Source organism: Stegastes partitus, unplaced genomic scaffold (genome assembly GCF_000690725.1).
Source record: "Stegastes partitus isolate 25-593 unplaced genomic scaffold, Stegastes_partitus-1.0.2 Scaffold327, whole genome shotgun sequence".
NCBI classification, from domain to species: domain Eukaryota; kingdom Metazoa; phylum Chordata; class Actinopteri; family Pomacentridae; genus Stegastes; species Stegastes partitus.
In genome coordinates this window covers 382681-397430 of record NW_007578058.1, presented here as the reverse complement: position 1 = coordinate 397430, position 14750 = coordinate 382681, and the positions used below count along the sequence as shown (strand labels likewise).

Genomic DNA, 14750 nt, shown 5'->3' with positions numbered 1-14750 from the left:
GATTTTGGTTTTCTTAAATCCAATGACTTTGAAGGTGCTCAAGCGCTGCTGGAAGGTAACCGCTTGTCCTTTAGTTGTGTTTATGTCCAACTATGGTATGTCAGGCATTTAACACTTTTAACGCAGCTTTTACTGACATTACAGATGAGAAATAAACTTGACATCTATATTACTCTATATTTACACAGCGGCGAGATGCATATTTTTCTAATTCAGCTGTATAAAAATATACCTGACCAATAAACAAACTTTAGCTGAGGATGTGACAGACTGCCTCCATGAACTCTCATGTGTTATTCACACCTGTTGAACCTGCAGTAGCTGTCCTTGATATAAAATGAAGCACGGCACTGCGACTGCATGGTCCATTTCTCCCCTCAGACTTGTTTTAAAACCTAATTGTGGTTCAATCTCACACATTCTGAACAGCTGCTATTTTTATTTTTTTTCCCCCGTCTGAAAATCTGAAATCAAAGGTCACAGCTGAGCAAGTTGCGCAGTCACCCAATTAGCTGTAAAATCACGGCCTCGCTCGACAAGCTCGTAATCCCCGTCCGATACCACTCCGCCAAGCGGTCGGCGGTAACTGAGGTGTGAGATGAGCAAAGGAACACATAAATCCAGGAGACCGTGTTACGAGGGGGGCTGCTGGCGGTAAACACCAACTGATGCTACATCTATATAATACACTTAAAAAACAGCAACACTAACGATTCCAACAATCAGCGCAATGCAGGGAGGGACAGCCAGCTTAGAGGACAGATAACTGACACCGACGGAAACCTTCACTGCTTGTTAGTTAGAGCAGCAGTCCCCAACCACCGGGCTGCACAGAAAGAATGAAAACATTTTATTGGTTTATTTTATTTCCTGTGGTATCTGAAGGGTGTTTTATTTTGAAAAATGACTAGCTCGTCTTCCCGTCACTTCCGCCTGAACCTGTTTCCTGCACTTTTCATGCCCGGCCGTTAACCGAAGCCGTCAAAAAAAAAACAAACTGCTCGAGACCCTCGATGCTGAGATAGAAGAAAAAGTAAATACACATTTAGCAAAAAAAGTAATTGTATTTGTTTATGACACTTTTTAAAAAACGATTATAATTTGTTATGTGTGCAATAACTGGTGCCTAGAAAACCGGTCTGTGGTGCAAAAAAGGTTGGGCACCGCTGAATTAGAGGATTAAAGCAGGCAGGAGGAGGTAACTACCACCTCTTTACAACCCCTTTCCCTCCATTGCATCATTTGTTTTCAAATGTTAACTGCTAATTTTTAACTCTTATCTTCTTATGGAATAGTGTAAAACTGGTTTACTTCTGGTTTTCTTGATAAATCCTTGCTGTAATGTGATTTGCATTTTATTTGACCTGAAAAGACTAAACAACTCCAGTTAACAGACTGAACTCAAAGCCCATTTGGATAAGTGGTATTCAGGGAATAACATCAGTCTGATCTACCACTGCAGTGGCCCCTCGGACCCGGCTGGTCTGCCAATGCCAGTTCAAGAGAGGCCAATCCAGCCTCATCGCCTTCTCACTCTGTTGTCTCTGGCTTGGGGAGAGAAAATCAGCAGAGGAGAAACAGAAAGAAACACGTTTCATTGGAAAGAGGTCAGTGTGGAGATGCATCCAGCTGATGCACTTATCACACCACAGCTCAGGCCTTCTACCAGACCACAGTCTAATGAACCGTCTTCAGAACTAACATAAACACACACATATATGCTAATTAAAGGGCAGTTTGACAACAACTTCTAACAGTTTTAACAACAGACAGTGATAAAGTTGTACAGTCTCATTCGTCTGCGGAGACTACTGCCTGAAACACACCGTCCTCAGGGAAAGCGCACCAGAGTATGCACCAGTTATGTTGGCATCAGGTGAGAGCTGCATGGCAGTGGAAGGAAGGAGCAGTCTGAGGAGGAAGAGTGAGAAAGAGGAAGTAGCTGATGGGAGGACGTGAGGAGAAAGGAGGATGTGTGACAAGGCAGAAAAACAAACATCAGCCTTCGACAGTATCTAAGTCGGTTCCTTGTTCGACACTCTGAAGTTTAAAACCGTCACATACGTGTACACGACTACAGACAAGAGCTGAATCATTTTACAGGCAAAGCAGTATTTTCCTATCTGGCATATTTCCTCCTCCTCTATCTGTATCGTGTCTATAAATAATTTTAAAGGTTAGATTAAGAAACGGGATAAAAATAAAACCTGGCTCACACTCAGCTAAACCTCTCACTGCATTGCCGGCCTTCTGGTGGCCTGCACTGGGTAAAGGCTCCCTGCTCCCCCGTTAGCGGACGCTCGTGTGTTCTAACTGTGACGAGGCGGTTTTACAGGCCTACCTGATGATCCAACACACACCACCTGCTGATGCAGCCATGATGTCAGCCTACAAACATCACAAACATGTCCGACCCTGCTGCCTCTCCCTTTCCCTCATTCCCCGCTCACATGTCCTGGTGGCTACACTGCTGCTGCACTAAAATGTTATTTTTCTTGCTTATTCTAACTCATTTTCATCATGCTGTCAGGCTCAATCACATTTTCAGTACTCGTGGATTTTCACACTTTTCAAATGCCCCCCCTCCCCTCCTTTCCTTGTTGTTTGCCCCAGGGCAGGAAAAAAGTGAGCTCTTCCTCCACTTAGAGAGAAAAAGGGTCAGACTGAATCAGGTGTTGACAGGACTGAGCCTCTCTGGTGTGTCTACAGGGGACATGTCACTGGAATGAGGGGAAAAGAGCGAGACATATTATATTTAGTATATGTATTCCACAAATATTCTTTCTATAGATAAAATATACATTATGTACAGGTGCTGAGAGCTGCGCCTGTCTTACTTTCTCTCTCTCTCACACACAAACACACACATATCCGGACACGTTGCTGAACATCACAGGACACGCCGCCGTCCCGCGGGCATGTCTTTTCCTCTCCACTCTCCTCCCCTCCATACCTCATTCCCACCTCGCCGAAGACAAGAGCTAAAACAAGATAAGCATTTGGGAAGCAGACAAGGACGCAAATTGGCATTTGTTGGGACTTAAACCCGAGAGGTGTTTACACAACACGGCGCGTTACACGTGCACGCTCCAACGCACGCGCACGCTGAAACTGAGAGCTCTGAACGCAGCCCAGAGGGACTGATGGGAGGATGATTAGATGGAGAGAAATGAAGGAGGTATCCCCTGTAGAACCGCTACAGGCTAAAACTGTACACCGTGTGTGTGTGCGTGCATATAAACAGTGAGGTAATGGTGCACCGGGTGCATGTCGGGGAGAGAAATAACTGACATTCACTAGCTGACATCTGACTGACGTAAGGCCTTTCCCTGCTGGGAAAAAGACAGCTTCATCCTCCACACTGACTGCAGACCTGATCTGTGTTGAGCAACCAACTAACACCCATGGAATGTGCTAATGTTAGCAACTTGCTAACTGGATACCTCATTTCAGCGGACTCACTGGACACAATGTCAGCCACGACACGGTGGCTACAACCTTAAAGTGTGGATCTCGATCATTAACCTGCTACCATAGAGTTTTGTGGTTATGGTGTTGGTGGTTAGCATGACGTTTCAGAGTTCAGACGTCCGTGTGGAGTTTGCCCATCCCCAGAGTTTGGCCCGCCTCTCACCCAGTGTCAGCTACGACAAGCCGCTCACGACCTCCAACAGGACAAAGTGGGCTTAGATAACGGATGGACTGATGAATGGCTAAGGTGTGCGCTACACAAGGCTCCTATCATGGATGCTGAAAACACTTGATCACCTCAACTAATATTCAGACGTGCAATTAAACAAAGCTACAGAAGTGAAGTTAAAATTTTTATTTGAGGGTTATTTCATTACCTCAGCAGGGTTTAGGAAGTCATCCTGCTTCCCTATCTAGACTTTTATAGTTTACTACAAAAACAAAACTTCTGTTTTTTGCTTTCAAAAAATAGATTAACAAAAAGAGAAGCAGATTCTGTTCAAATGCTCTTTTAACCTTGAACTTCTCATCTTACTAACAACAACAAAAGTGGCAGAGAAGAGATGGTGAAATCAAAGATGTGGAACAGGCTTTTTAGTCCTTCATTTTCCTATTTCTATTTCCTTCAACTGTTTCCATGATCAGTGTAGTGTCGCCTGTGTTTCTGAATTAAGTTTAAGAGAAGCCCGTCAGTCAAGGACATACCCCCTCTGACTCATCTTTCTTTCTTCATTTGTTATGTGTCACAAAGTCTTGCTAGTTGTTGACTGATGTCCTGCAGCAGATCTCCCTGCAATCTGAATGCAAATAATTGTGCACAACAACCATCTTAATCGTTAAATCACTCTATGCATTGTGGATTACTAGATAACAGCCTGAGTCTTGCAGGTTTTAAAGGAAACCATGACCTGAAAAGCCTAGTCGCTCTATGTTGGCCTAAAACCGGCAACACACACTATGAGATGCCCCATACTGAAGCTTATCAAGCATGGAAATGGGCTGAGCGCCTGTAATCTAAATGAAACTCAAACAGAGTGACACCATCAAACCAACGAGGAGGTCATGGGAGAATTAACACACTATAACAAGACTGTTGTCTGTGACTGTGCACTGGAACCTATCGCCGTAGTGTAGACAAAGCAGACGGGATGTATACAATAGGAGGCCATGGGCCAACCCAGCCTATTCTGCAAGGCGCTACGCTGCTCTGTCCCCGGCCAATGTGTGGTGGTCAGTGTGTGGGTTGTACTTTTGGCCTGGATGAGCTATAAAGGCACTGAAGGGTTGCAGGAACATGATGTCCTCACAGCAGGGGCAAACACTTGGTAGGAAGTTACTGTCACACTGCACACAGGCGCATTTAGCCTACATATTCATCCGCATAAAGTAAAACGTGACACTGTGCATGAACACAGATGACCTGAGTCACTCCTGACCAGTAAAAACACACAGGCGCTTCAGCCTAAAAGTGTTAAAACTCCTATTTTTAAAACACTTTCTCTCTTTTGCTGTGTTTGCTCCCCCTGGCTTTCACTCTTTATAACAGCTACATTATTTCTGAGGCTCATTTTGTTTGGAAAGACTGAGGTGAGATGATTCACTACTTCTTCCACTGTGGACATTTGATCTGTGATGTTCAGATCCAAAACAAAGGCCAGCTTCTCTAGCTTTTCCAGTTTACTTTAAGACAAACATGGATGTGTGCTGTGCATTTGTGCACGCGCAAAAACAGAAACTGACACGGGACTTTCTTAATCACTCATGTACATCGCATCTTGCGCAGTTCCTGTGCGTACGAAAATGCATCAACGCACAAACACACGCACAAACAGAAAGAAGCGCTGTCGCTCATGCACACAAACACACACTCTCACATTGATGGTATAAGCAGCTGAAGGGGCAGAGATGAATCACGGTTAGTTGGAAAACTGTCCTGTACTCTGGGGTACATTTTGGAGGGAATACAGCGTCCTAAAAGGACTCCAGACACCAACACTGCTACAGTTCTCACTACTTTCTGAGGAATCTGATGAAGAAACGGATAGAGTGAAGGATGGAGAAGGATGACAGGGGGCGGAAGAGGCAACAGGGGACAGGTTGAAACACAGCAGAGGGTATGAGAGAGGACAAAAGTTTCCAGCTATCTGTGCAGTTGAGTGTGCGTGCAACTGTGTTTGTGCATACATGTGTGCACTTGCTGACGTGCATGTTTGAGAGTGTTCTTCTGAACTTGCATGCAAACATTTAGCCTGGCTGATATGAACTTCCTACAGATGATATGTTTGTGTGTGTGTGTGTGTGTGTGTGTGTGTGTGCGCGCCCTGTGGTTTGCATGGGCGTAAAGGTGAAGCTGTCTGAGCTCAGGCAAAGACGCAGTGTGCTGGGGGAGGTGAGGCTGCTGGTTCTGGTGGTGGGGATGGTCGAGGTTCAGTCAGGCCTGCAGCTCTCCTGTGGTGAGTGACCTCATCGCCTGGCCCCTGGCATTGTGGCAGCAGCACAAAGCCATGCAGGGGACAGAGAGAGAAGACTTTGCATGAATGTGGGGGAGGGCCTGGATGGGAGTGTGGATGTAGACGTGAATGAGGCTGCATGAGTGCGAGACGGAGAAGGGCAGGAAGAGAAAGTGGTGAATTCTAAAAATGGGAAAAAAGGAGACCACCAGGCTCTTTGGGATGAGAACACAGTGATTCAGTGAGGGGATCCGCACGACAGGAAACACAAACACACACTCAAACAAACAGACCAAACACACACACACACACACACACAACACAAACCCGCTAATTTGTTCATGGTGCTGTTGCTGCATAGCCCGCCATAAAATACAGATCATAGACGAAGCTAAACATCCTCACTGCGCTTCCACCTGAACACACGAACAAACAAAGTCTTCTCACAACGATGGGAAAAGAGACACAAATGACCATAAAGCCAACACACACTACGTAGACTACGGGACACTTCCTCAATTGTCATCCTGAAATCACCAGAAAAAGAGATTTGGGTGGGACGTGACTCACTCTCACGCCTCCACTCATTCATTCAGCGTCTCTGTCTGCCAACCTGCACTGTGTACGAGGAAGGACAGTCTGCTGGAGGCCACCTAACACTCCCACAGGCACGCAGTCATCTCCAACGTATGCACTTGTTTGTTTATACCGTTTCTCCTGCAGTGCAAATACAATCACGCCTCTCTACAAGAAACAATGAGCCCAATGACAGTTATAATAAACCGTTTTATCCGTGTGTGGCAAAAACACCCCCTAGGGGCTGATGTATGGTAACAGCAGACTCAGTATCGGTGAACGGGTGGCGATGGAGGCAGCTGTGTTCTGCTGCATTTTACTAACACACAGTAGTTGTTTTAGAAACAACCCGTCTGCGTGTCAGATATTGACCCATTCACTGTAGCACACAGCTCGAGTTTCATGTCGTCTCCACTGAGCTACCGGATATGATAATGACGGCTGCGTTCATCTGATACGGCAGACGGTTCACTATCTCCATCGCTTCCTCGCTGTTGTTTCGTCTCCTCACACAGGCCTTAAACAAACTTCCGCTGCAACACAAGAGAAGACAGATCTCTCTCCGGCAGTTTTAGGGTCTTTTTCTTTGCTGTTGTTTGTTTGTCTAAGTTTTCTGTCTCTCACCGATTTATTTATTATTGTTTTTACACACACACTCACACACTCACACACACACAATGAGTGCCAGCACCACACTGAAGATGTGCCCTGTCCATCGGCAGGGGCTGGTGGGGACGGTGCAGAGGTCAGGGTTTAAGGGTCGGAGGTCGACTAATCAGTCACTTCATCAACTCATTACTCTGCTTGTTAATTAGAGGATTAAAGCAGGCAGGATGAGGTAACCACCACCTCTTTACAACCCCTTTCTTCCCCCCCTGACCATTGTATCCTTTAAAATGTTAACTGCAAATTTTTAATTCTTGTAGTCTTATGGAAGAGTGTAAAACTGGTTTACTTCTGGCTTTCTCGATAAATCACTGCTTTTGTTTGATTTACATTTAGGTCCTGACCTGAAAAGATTTAACAACTCCAGTTAACAGATGGCAATGGCATTTTAGAAGGCTGCAAACTGTGCCAAGACCGCTCAAGAAATTGGATAAACAGGGTTTCCTCGTGCGTGCCAGACTATTTATGTGGATTTACCGAGAGCAGGACTTCTAGAGCACGTACTGTCCCCAGGAGAGAGTTTTGTGGTATGAGGGCATTAGACTAATGCAGGCGGACAGAAGCAGACAACTTGATGAGCATATATGTGTCTCTATTTGCGTGTTTTGTTTGTGTCGGGGGAAAAATAAAAGCACTTCTGAAAGATTTCCCAGAGGCCTCGTGAAGACTCGCTCCTATCTGGTTTCTCTCCGTCGTTGCTCACACACAGGAAAGAGGCAGATCATCAAGGTCATTCAGGCAGGTGTGCAGAAAAACGGACAAAAACAGGCTCACATTCACACACACAGCGTACTGCTATCAGTAGTCTCATTTCATATCACTTCAGTAGGAAGTCAGATAAGAAGCACTATTACAGTAGGAACCGAAAGAATGTGTGTTTAAACAGGCGACCATATTAAAACACCGACTATCACAAAGTGTTTAACAGGAGGGAGGTGGCGGGAGGATGAGGCTGTGCCTGGACAAACAGGCTGCATGTGCATGAGCGTATGCAACAATAAGGATGTGATCTTAAACAGTGGCTGATATCCAAACGGATGCAAAAGAGCCTGATCTGATTCTCTTTTCGATTTCCTGTTTAAACTTTTAATCTGAAAATCTAAAAAAGCTCAATAATGGGACATCCAGATGGTAACATGAGATAGCAGTTAGTATGATAACTGCTGTACAGTTACGATATCGAGACAGGTGGCTGCAGACGGATTTGGGTGTTTGTTAGCAAAGCAGGCTCGACACAATGTGAAACCAAACACCTGTTCCTTGCTTATCTTGTGTCTGTTTGCACGGTTATATCATAACGAGGTCATTATGGCAGCTAATGGGCAGCAAATAGAAGGGGCCACCCTGTGACCCGCGGCACCGCCACAGAGGTTCAGACGGTACAACAGAGACCAGCCAAGGTCACAGAGACGAACAGATAAAACACACTGTCGTCTGAGGTTTTAGTGTATGTTCACTCCCTTACAGGTTTTATTTCTAACTCATTCTCTGTTGTTTTTCTGCAAATTTGAATATTCCTAACTTTACACTTTGTCTACATTTGGTCCACTGTACGAGTATTAAATGTAGAGAAAAATCAAAGAAGTCTGAGACCACATCACAAAAAAATCTGCTGTTTTTTATGTTAAGCTGGAAATAATCATAAAGTCTCAGCATTTAGAGACATTAAAAACACAAACAAATGAGGCATGTACAATGAAGAAGAAATATGAGGGACTTTGCACTACTTCTAACTTCAAATTTAAGCAAATTAGTGGTACTGACCACGTTAACTCCTCCTAAAGTTTAGATTCCTTGAATTGTATCCCTTCTATTAAAGTGCATGAGTAGATCTATCTACTCCTCAGAGGCTTCAGTAAATGCAACAAGTAGAACAGGAGAGCAAAACTCATCAGGAGAGGAAACAAGACCAAAGAGTTGCGGTGGGTGAAGACAAACCAGCCCAGTGGATGACTAGAAGAAGTCTTATTTACTGATGAATCAAAGGCAGAGATTTAAAGCAGCAGGAGGCCCACAGGACGGAGAGGTGACACTGTAGTGTATCAAACCCACAGTGAAACATGGTGGTGGGATCATTCAGGTCTGGGGGTGTTTTGCACATTCTGGAGCTGGACATCTGCCCTGAAGTCTTCAGCTCCACCTTCTGATCTGCACATCTGTAGAGAACGGCTCTTTGATATTTCACAATCAGGTTTGTATAAATGTGTGGGTGCAGCCTGAGTGCATGCTGTCATTAAAGCAAAATGTGGGGCGCACCAAAGAGCAAAATAATGTGACAAAATTAATGCACAGTTTATATATTTTATATCTAAATAATACATGTTTTGAATTCTGTAAACACAAGAAGAGAATACACGTTTATCTCTACTTCAATCTCCTTTTAATAAGCAAAAAACAAAAGTGTTTGAGAATGTGTTAAGATTTCAATTCCAGACAGCTGAGGAAAGATGGACTACACACACACACACGCACATACACACACACACACGCACGTGCACACACACACACGGCTGGTGCAGCTCAAAAACTTTGAGGCCATAAAGTTTGACATATGGAATGGTGTGTTAATCAAAGACTCCACGCTCCCAGCTGGAGCAGACACACTGGGAAAACATTCTGACATGCATACTTGAGAATTTACTCGTGTCTGTTTGTGCATGCATGCGTGTGTGTGTGTGTGTGTGTTTCTCATGATACTGCGATCCCTGTCATCCTTTGTAGTGACGGTGGTGTTTGTGTGCCTGCATGTGTGTGTGTGATCAGCTTACCGTCCTCTCCTCAGTCTTGATCAAAACTACAGTTCATGGACTTTATAAGAAAGATTTTAGGTACATTTTTAATCTCATGTATTGTTACTGCTTGATGACCTTCTTACTTCAGGCATAGTTGAGAGTTTTAAGACGGCCAATGGAGAGTAAAGAACGGGAGCGTCAAAACGAGCCAGTGCTCAGGTATCGCCACGCTGCAGCAGAGTAAAAAGATGCAATCTGGATGTTCACTTGCTCTCGTCTTTCTCTCTAAATGGGCCAGAAACACACAAAACCCTTGACATCTTTACACTGCTTGCAGTGAATGCTGAGGAAGCAAATATTTAACAAAACAGGATATGAAGCACAGACCACTGGCTGGTTTTGTTTTGGTTTAAATAATATTCTGCTTGTCCTAAGATGCCCTCTTGGATCATTTTTCTTCTGTCTGGCTCATTCCTGTAATTATGCACACAGTCATCTCAGCCCCAACAGAAAACTAATGGGCCAGTTTCAGCGCTGAAAAACATCCTGGAATGACATGCACTGTATAATGTTGAAATACAGGTGTTGGCAGAGAGGCTTAAACACTGGGATTATTGGACTCTGATCTAATCTACATCTAAATCACTCTCAGTCAGCAGTGTGAAATGTGTGCAAGTTAAAAAGTAAACTCACACACACACACACACACACACACTTCTACACCATGTATTTATATGTATCGTCTTAGAGAAAGTCAAGGACGAGTATAATACACGGATAGTAACTGTACACAGATAATATACACATTAAAATTTGCACATACGGTACATGCAAAACTACACATTTGGATTGTTACTGATTAAAATGTGGGATTGGATTGTGCTGTACTTGCAAAAGTCATGCAAGAATACGGCACAAAATGTGAGTGCTGCAGAGCCATAATCCTTTTAAAAGGAAACGAGAGAATTATAAAAGGAAAAAGAAAAAGAAAAAGCAGCTCTGTCAACTAGTGTCTGCTACTGAGCTTAAGAAAAGTGCACTGCTTATTGTGCCAGTATGGACTCCCTGGATTCCTAGAAAGTTAGATAAGTAAGTCAGGAAGATGAGACAGATTATCAATAAGAGACAGAGTGACAGAGGATAAGACAAGGAAAGAAAAAAAAAAAACACAAAAAAGCGATGAGAGGAAAAAGAGAGCAGTGGACAGAGAGCAGGAAACAAAGAAGGCCTCATTGTTTTCTATCATTACTGAAAGGGATGATAGCATAATATGGTGCTAATGGCTGAACAAATCGTGTGGCGTTCAGCTTACATAACTGCTGAGTGACTAATAACGCAAGATGTTTCCTTGACACACACACAGAAACATCAGCCCCGTGGTGTTTCTCACACACACCTCAAACAAGGAAATGGTTGAACAAAACATGCATGACAACATTAACTCCGTCCCCCACGACGATCAAACATAGTTTGTTGGTGTACTGTCATGTCAAATAACGGCCTGTATCCAGAGCCACTGTCAACTTTCACTACCTCCTTACCCAACGAGACCATAGGTGCAAGAACGTCTGATAACATAAAGGGCCAGATGCAAGAAAGAAAGAGCGAGAGGAAAGCTGATGTACTTCATACCGCGGCTTCATCAATGACAGAAGGCATCAACAAGCAAAAATTATTCTTTACTCTAAAGCAGAGTTTGGTTTTCTGTAGTATAGGGGGAATCCCATCACGCTGTAGATCATGTCCAACAGCTAGGATGAGCAAAAATCACAGATGCAGCTTCTCAGGCAAAACTTTATGCCAAGTCTCACCAGTGGGAACATGTAGTGGAATCTAAAGCAACCGAACCATGTGCAGAGGCCTTCTGGTTGCTTTGTGCACTTTTTCATTAATGCTGGAAGACCACATTGGGCACATGTCCACACATTTCTGTCTGTGGGGGCTCCAGGCACAACAACCGCAACACGACCGCAATGCGACCGAGCCACCAGCCAGCCAACCAGCCGTCCAGCATCCTCAGCTGTAAGTGAAGAGTGAGGAAGAACAGAGGAGAGGGAGGGACGCTGTACGAGCATCGGGGAGAGGAATGGAGAGTCAGAGGAAGGCAGAGCCAGCTAACTGCTGTGTCCCTGTATGATCCAGCAAATCCGAGAAGGTTTTCACTCGCTTCTGCACTGCTAGCTGCACGTTCACCCACAAATCCCACAACAATGAAATCCTGTGTGCACAGCATTAATGGTTGATGCTAACTGTGTGTAGTGAGACAACAAACATGTCAGCCAGTCGAACAAATTCTACATCATGCATGCTTTCACGGACTGATGACAACGGCATTACACAGCCTGGCATTCCAAGAGGCCTTGACTTTATTAAGACCTGATGGTTTATGGTCTCCTGCCAGATATTTTTCTGTTGTAACTCAAATCTGCCACATTAGCCACCCAAGAACATGGTTTTTCAAACTGTCCGGACCTATCACATGTTGCACCCGGCTCCAGGCTACTTCAGAGGCAGTGACGTGCAATCAGAGGCCTGCGTGCCTGTGCCAAGGGACCACGGTAAATTGTCAACTGACGAAAGAGTGGAAAAAGTGTGTTTTGGGTTTGGTTTGTGGAGGCTTTAGCCAACAGGAAAGCTCCGGTGTTTTCCTCTCCATGGGGCATAATGGATTCTCCCCGCCAATGAAACACTATTCCGGCTGGCGGGCGGGACCACCAGCCACCTGAGAGTCTTTCCCACAACACCCCATCCTCTGTCAGAGCCAGACCCGGCCATCGCTGAGATCTGGGACAGACGGAAGGATGGCGAGAGCACGGCTGAACAGAGGAAGAATGTGAAGGAACAATGAATGAGAGCAGATGGCAAGAAAAAGGGAGGGAAAGAGGGGAATTGGCATCTTTCTCTTTTTCAGACACAACTATGGAGAATTGTTGATTTCCAAGCTGTGTGTCTGTGCACCGCCGCCCATGTCCGAATACGCAATATGATACTGACATACACATAAGTTACCATAGCAACCAACAACACAGTGCAATACAACATACCCAGACACATCCAGTTGCCCCTTAGCCACCCATCGCTGCACCCCTCCTGCTCTGCCACATCTGTCCATGTTCAGACTAGAGACGAGGACAACACTGGCACACAGTGGCCACAAGGGCAATACACTCGGCTGGAACAACGGCCTGTTCATGATTTTATCAGCTTCCAAACATGCACTCACAGTCCAAACACACATTTTGGTTGCTGGCATCACAGTGGACGTTGTGCAAACCTATTAACGACGTCACAAAGGTTTTGTACCTTCTCTCGTTGTCATCCAGGTGAGCAAATAGCACATTCTTGGAGATGGCCTTGGCCAAGGCAGTCATGGTCTTGTAGTCTTTTGGAATCACCTGTGTAGACAGAGACGTAACAGCCATTACAGTGCAGTGGACTGCAGCAGCACTGTGCAGGTGGACACATAAAACAAACCAGCACAAACACATCATCGGACCGACTTCAAAAGAAGACTAAATTGAGTAATTAAAGAGCAGCGTATTGGCAAACTCTGAAAGAAATATCCCACACGTGTGTCTGTGTATTTTTGGGAAAGCCCATCTGTTCAGGGATTACACTTAAAATGTCAAACAGACCTTAAAAATTCACAAGAGCTCTGAACTCATTCATAAAACATGCATTTTCATGTCCCAGGCCCTGTGGTGTGTGTTCATGGAAAGGCAACGGCGAAGTCTGAAGCCACAACAAAGCAGCAGAACGCAGAAGTGTGTGTTTATATGGAGGCATCCTAGAGAAGACCTTTTTTCACTGCATGGTAAGAAAGAAAAAAGTATGAGAAAGAGTGAAAGAGAGGAAGGCTGCACAAACCCGTGTCACTGCAGAATGACTGGAGCGTGTATGTGTGTGCTCGTGTTTTGTCTCTGGTCGTGGGAGAGAGGAGGGGGTAGGCTGTAATTAAGTTAAAGCAACAGATGTCTCCACATGAAGACAACCACACTGAGCTGTGCACAACATGCACACTGACACACACAACCACATCACATGTAAAATGTAAAAGTACCAAAATTTTATCTGTCTGTAGAACTAAGGCCTGGCTACTTAGTGGGCAGAAAGAAAAATAGGAAATGGAGATGGAGGAGGACACAGGTTTTATACTCATCTTCTACGAGCTCCAGCTCCATCACCAAGGAAATGATTAAATGTCAGGGCACTGAGCTTGTTACCAGCTTGCAAAAAGCTGTTGCACGAGTTATAATTCAGACCGACTCATTTTTTACTGGCCAGCGTAATGTTACGATAGTTGGCCCTTGCTGAGTGTAAGAAAAAGTAGTGATTTTACAGCTGCACCCACAAGCAGTCATGAGGAGGTGACATTCACATTCAGCTGATAAATTACATGAATACTACTTTTTTTTGCCTACATATTTTTTTAAAATCAAACTGAAGGGCATTTAATGCAATGTTAGCTGTCACATAAGCAGCTTGTTCTGACTGACAGGCCTCACAACGTGTGAACACTCACAGCACTTTGCAGCAAAGACATTTTAATCAGATGAGCAGGTTTAGCAGATTGATTGTGTTCTGTCAAATCACAGTGGAGTCGCTAATGGAAGTGATCGTGTAGGAAGATGTCAGCACATTTGTGTGTGTGTGTGTGTGTGTGTGTGTGTGTGTGTGTTGTACATAGCTGGTGAGAAGTAATCCTTTCACATACTGAAGCAATTACGTGCTTTTATGTTCATGCTTTCATGTAATTGAATTTTTTCATTGACTTTTCTCTGAACAGACTGATGGGTCTCTGCTGTGTGAGGTAACACATGAAGCAATTTCTTTTTCAAATGCTGCTGACGTGGCC

General features: G+C 44.6%; 1 protein-coding gene across 1 annotated transcript in view; it reads right to left on the bottom strand.

Moving 5' to 3' along the window:
* The window catches only part of prkar1b (protein kinase, cAMP-dependent, regulatory, type I, beta), a 62239-nt gene that overhangs the window by 32630 nt on the left and 14859 nt on the right, over positions 1-14750 (bottom strand). The window contains exon 4 of the mRNA XM_008283791.1: positions 13199-13290. Within this exon, the coding sequence (XP_008282013.1) occupies positions 13199-13290 (92 nt within the window). The remainder of the gene's footprint in view (positions 1-13198; positions 13291-14750) is intronic.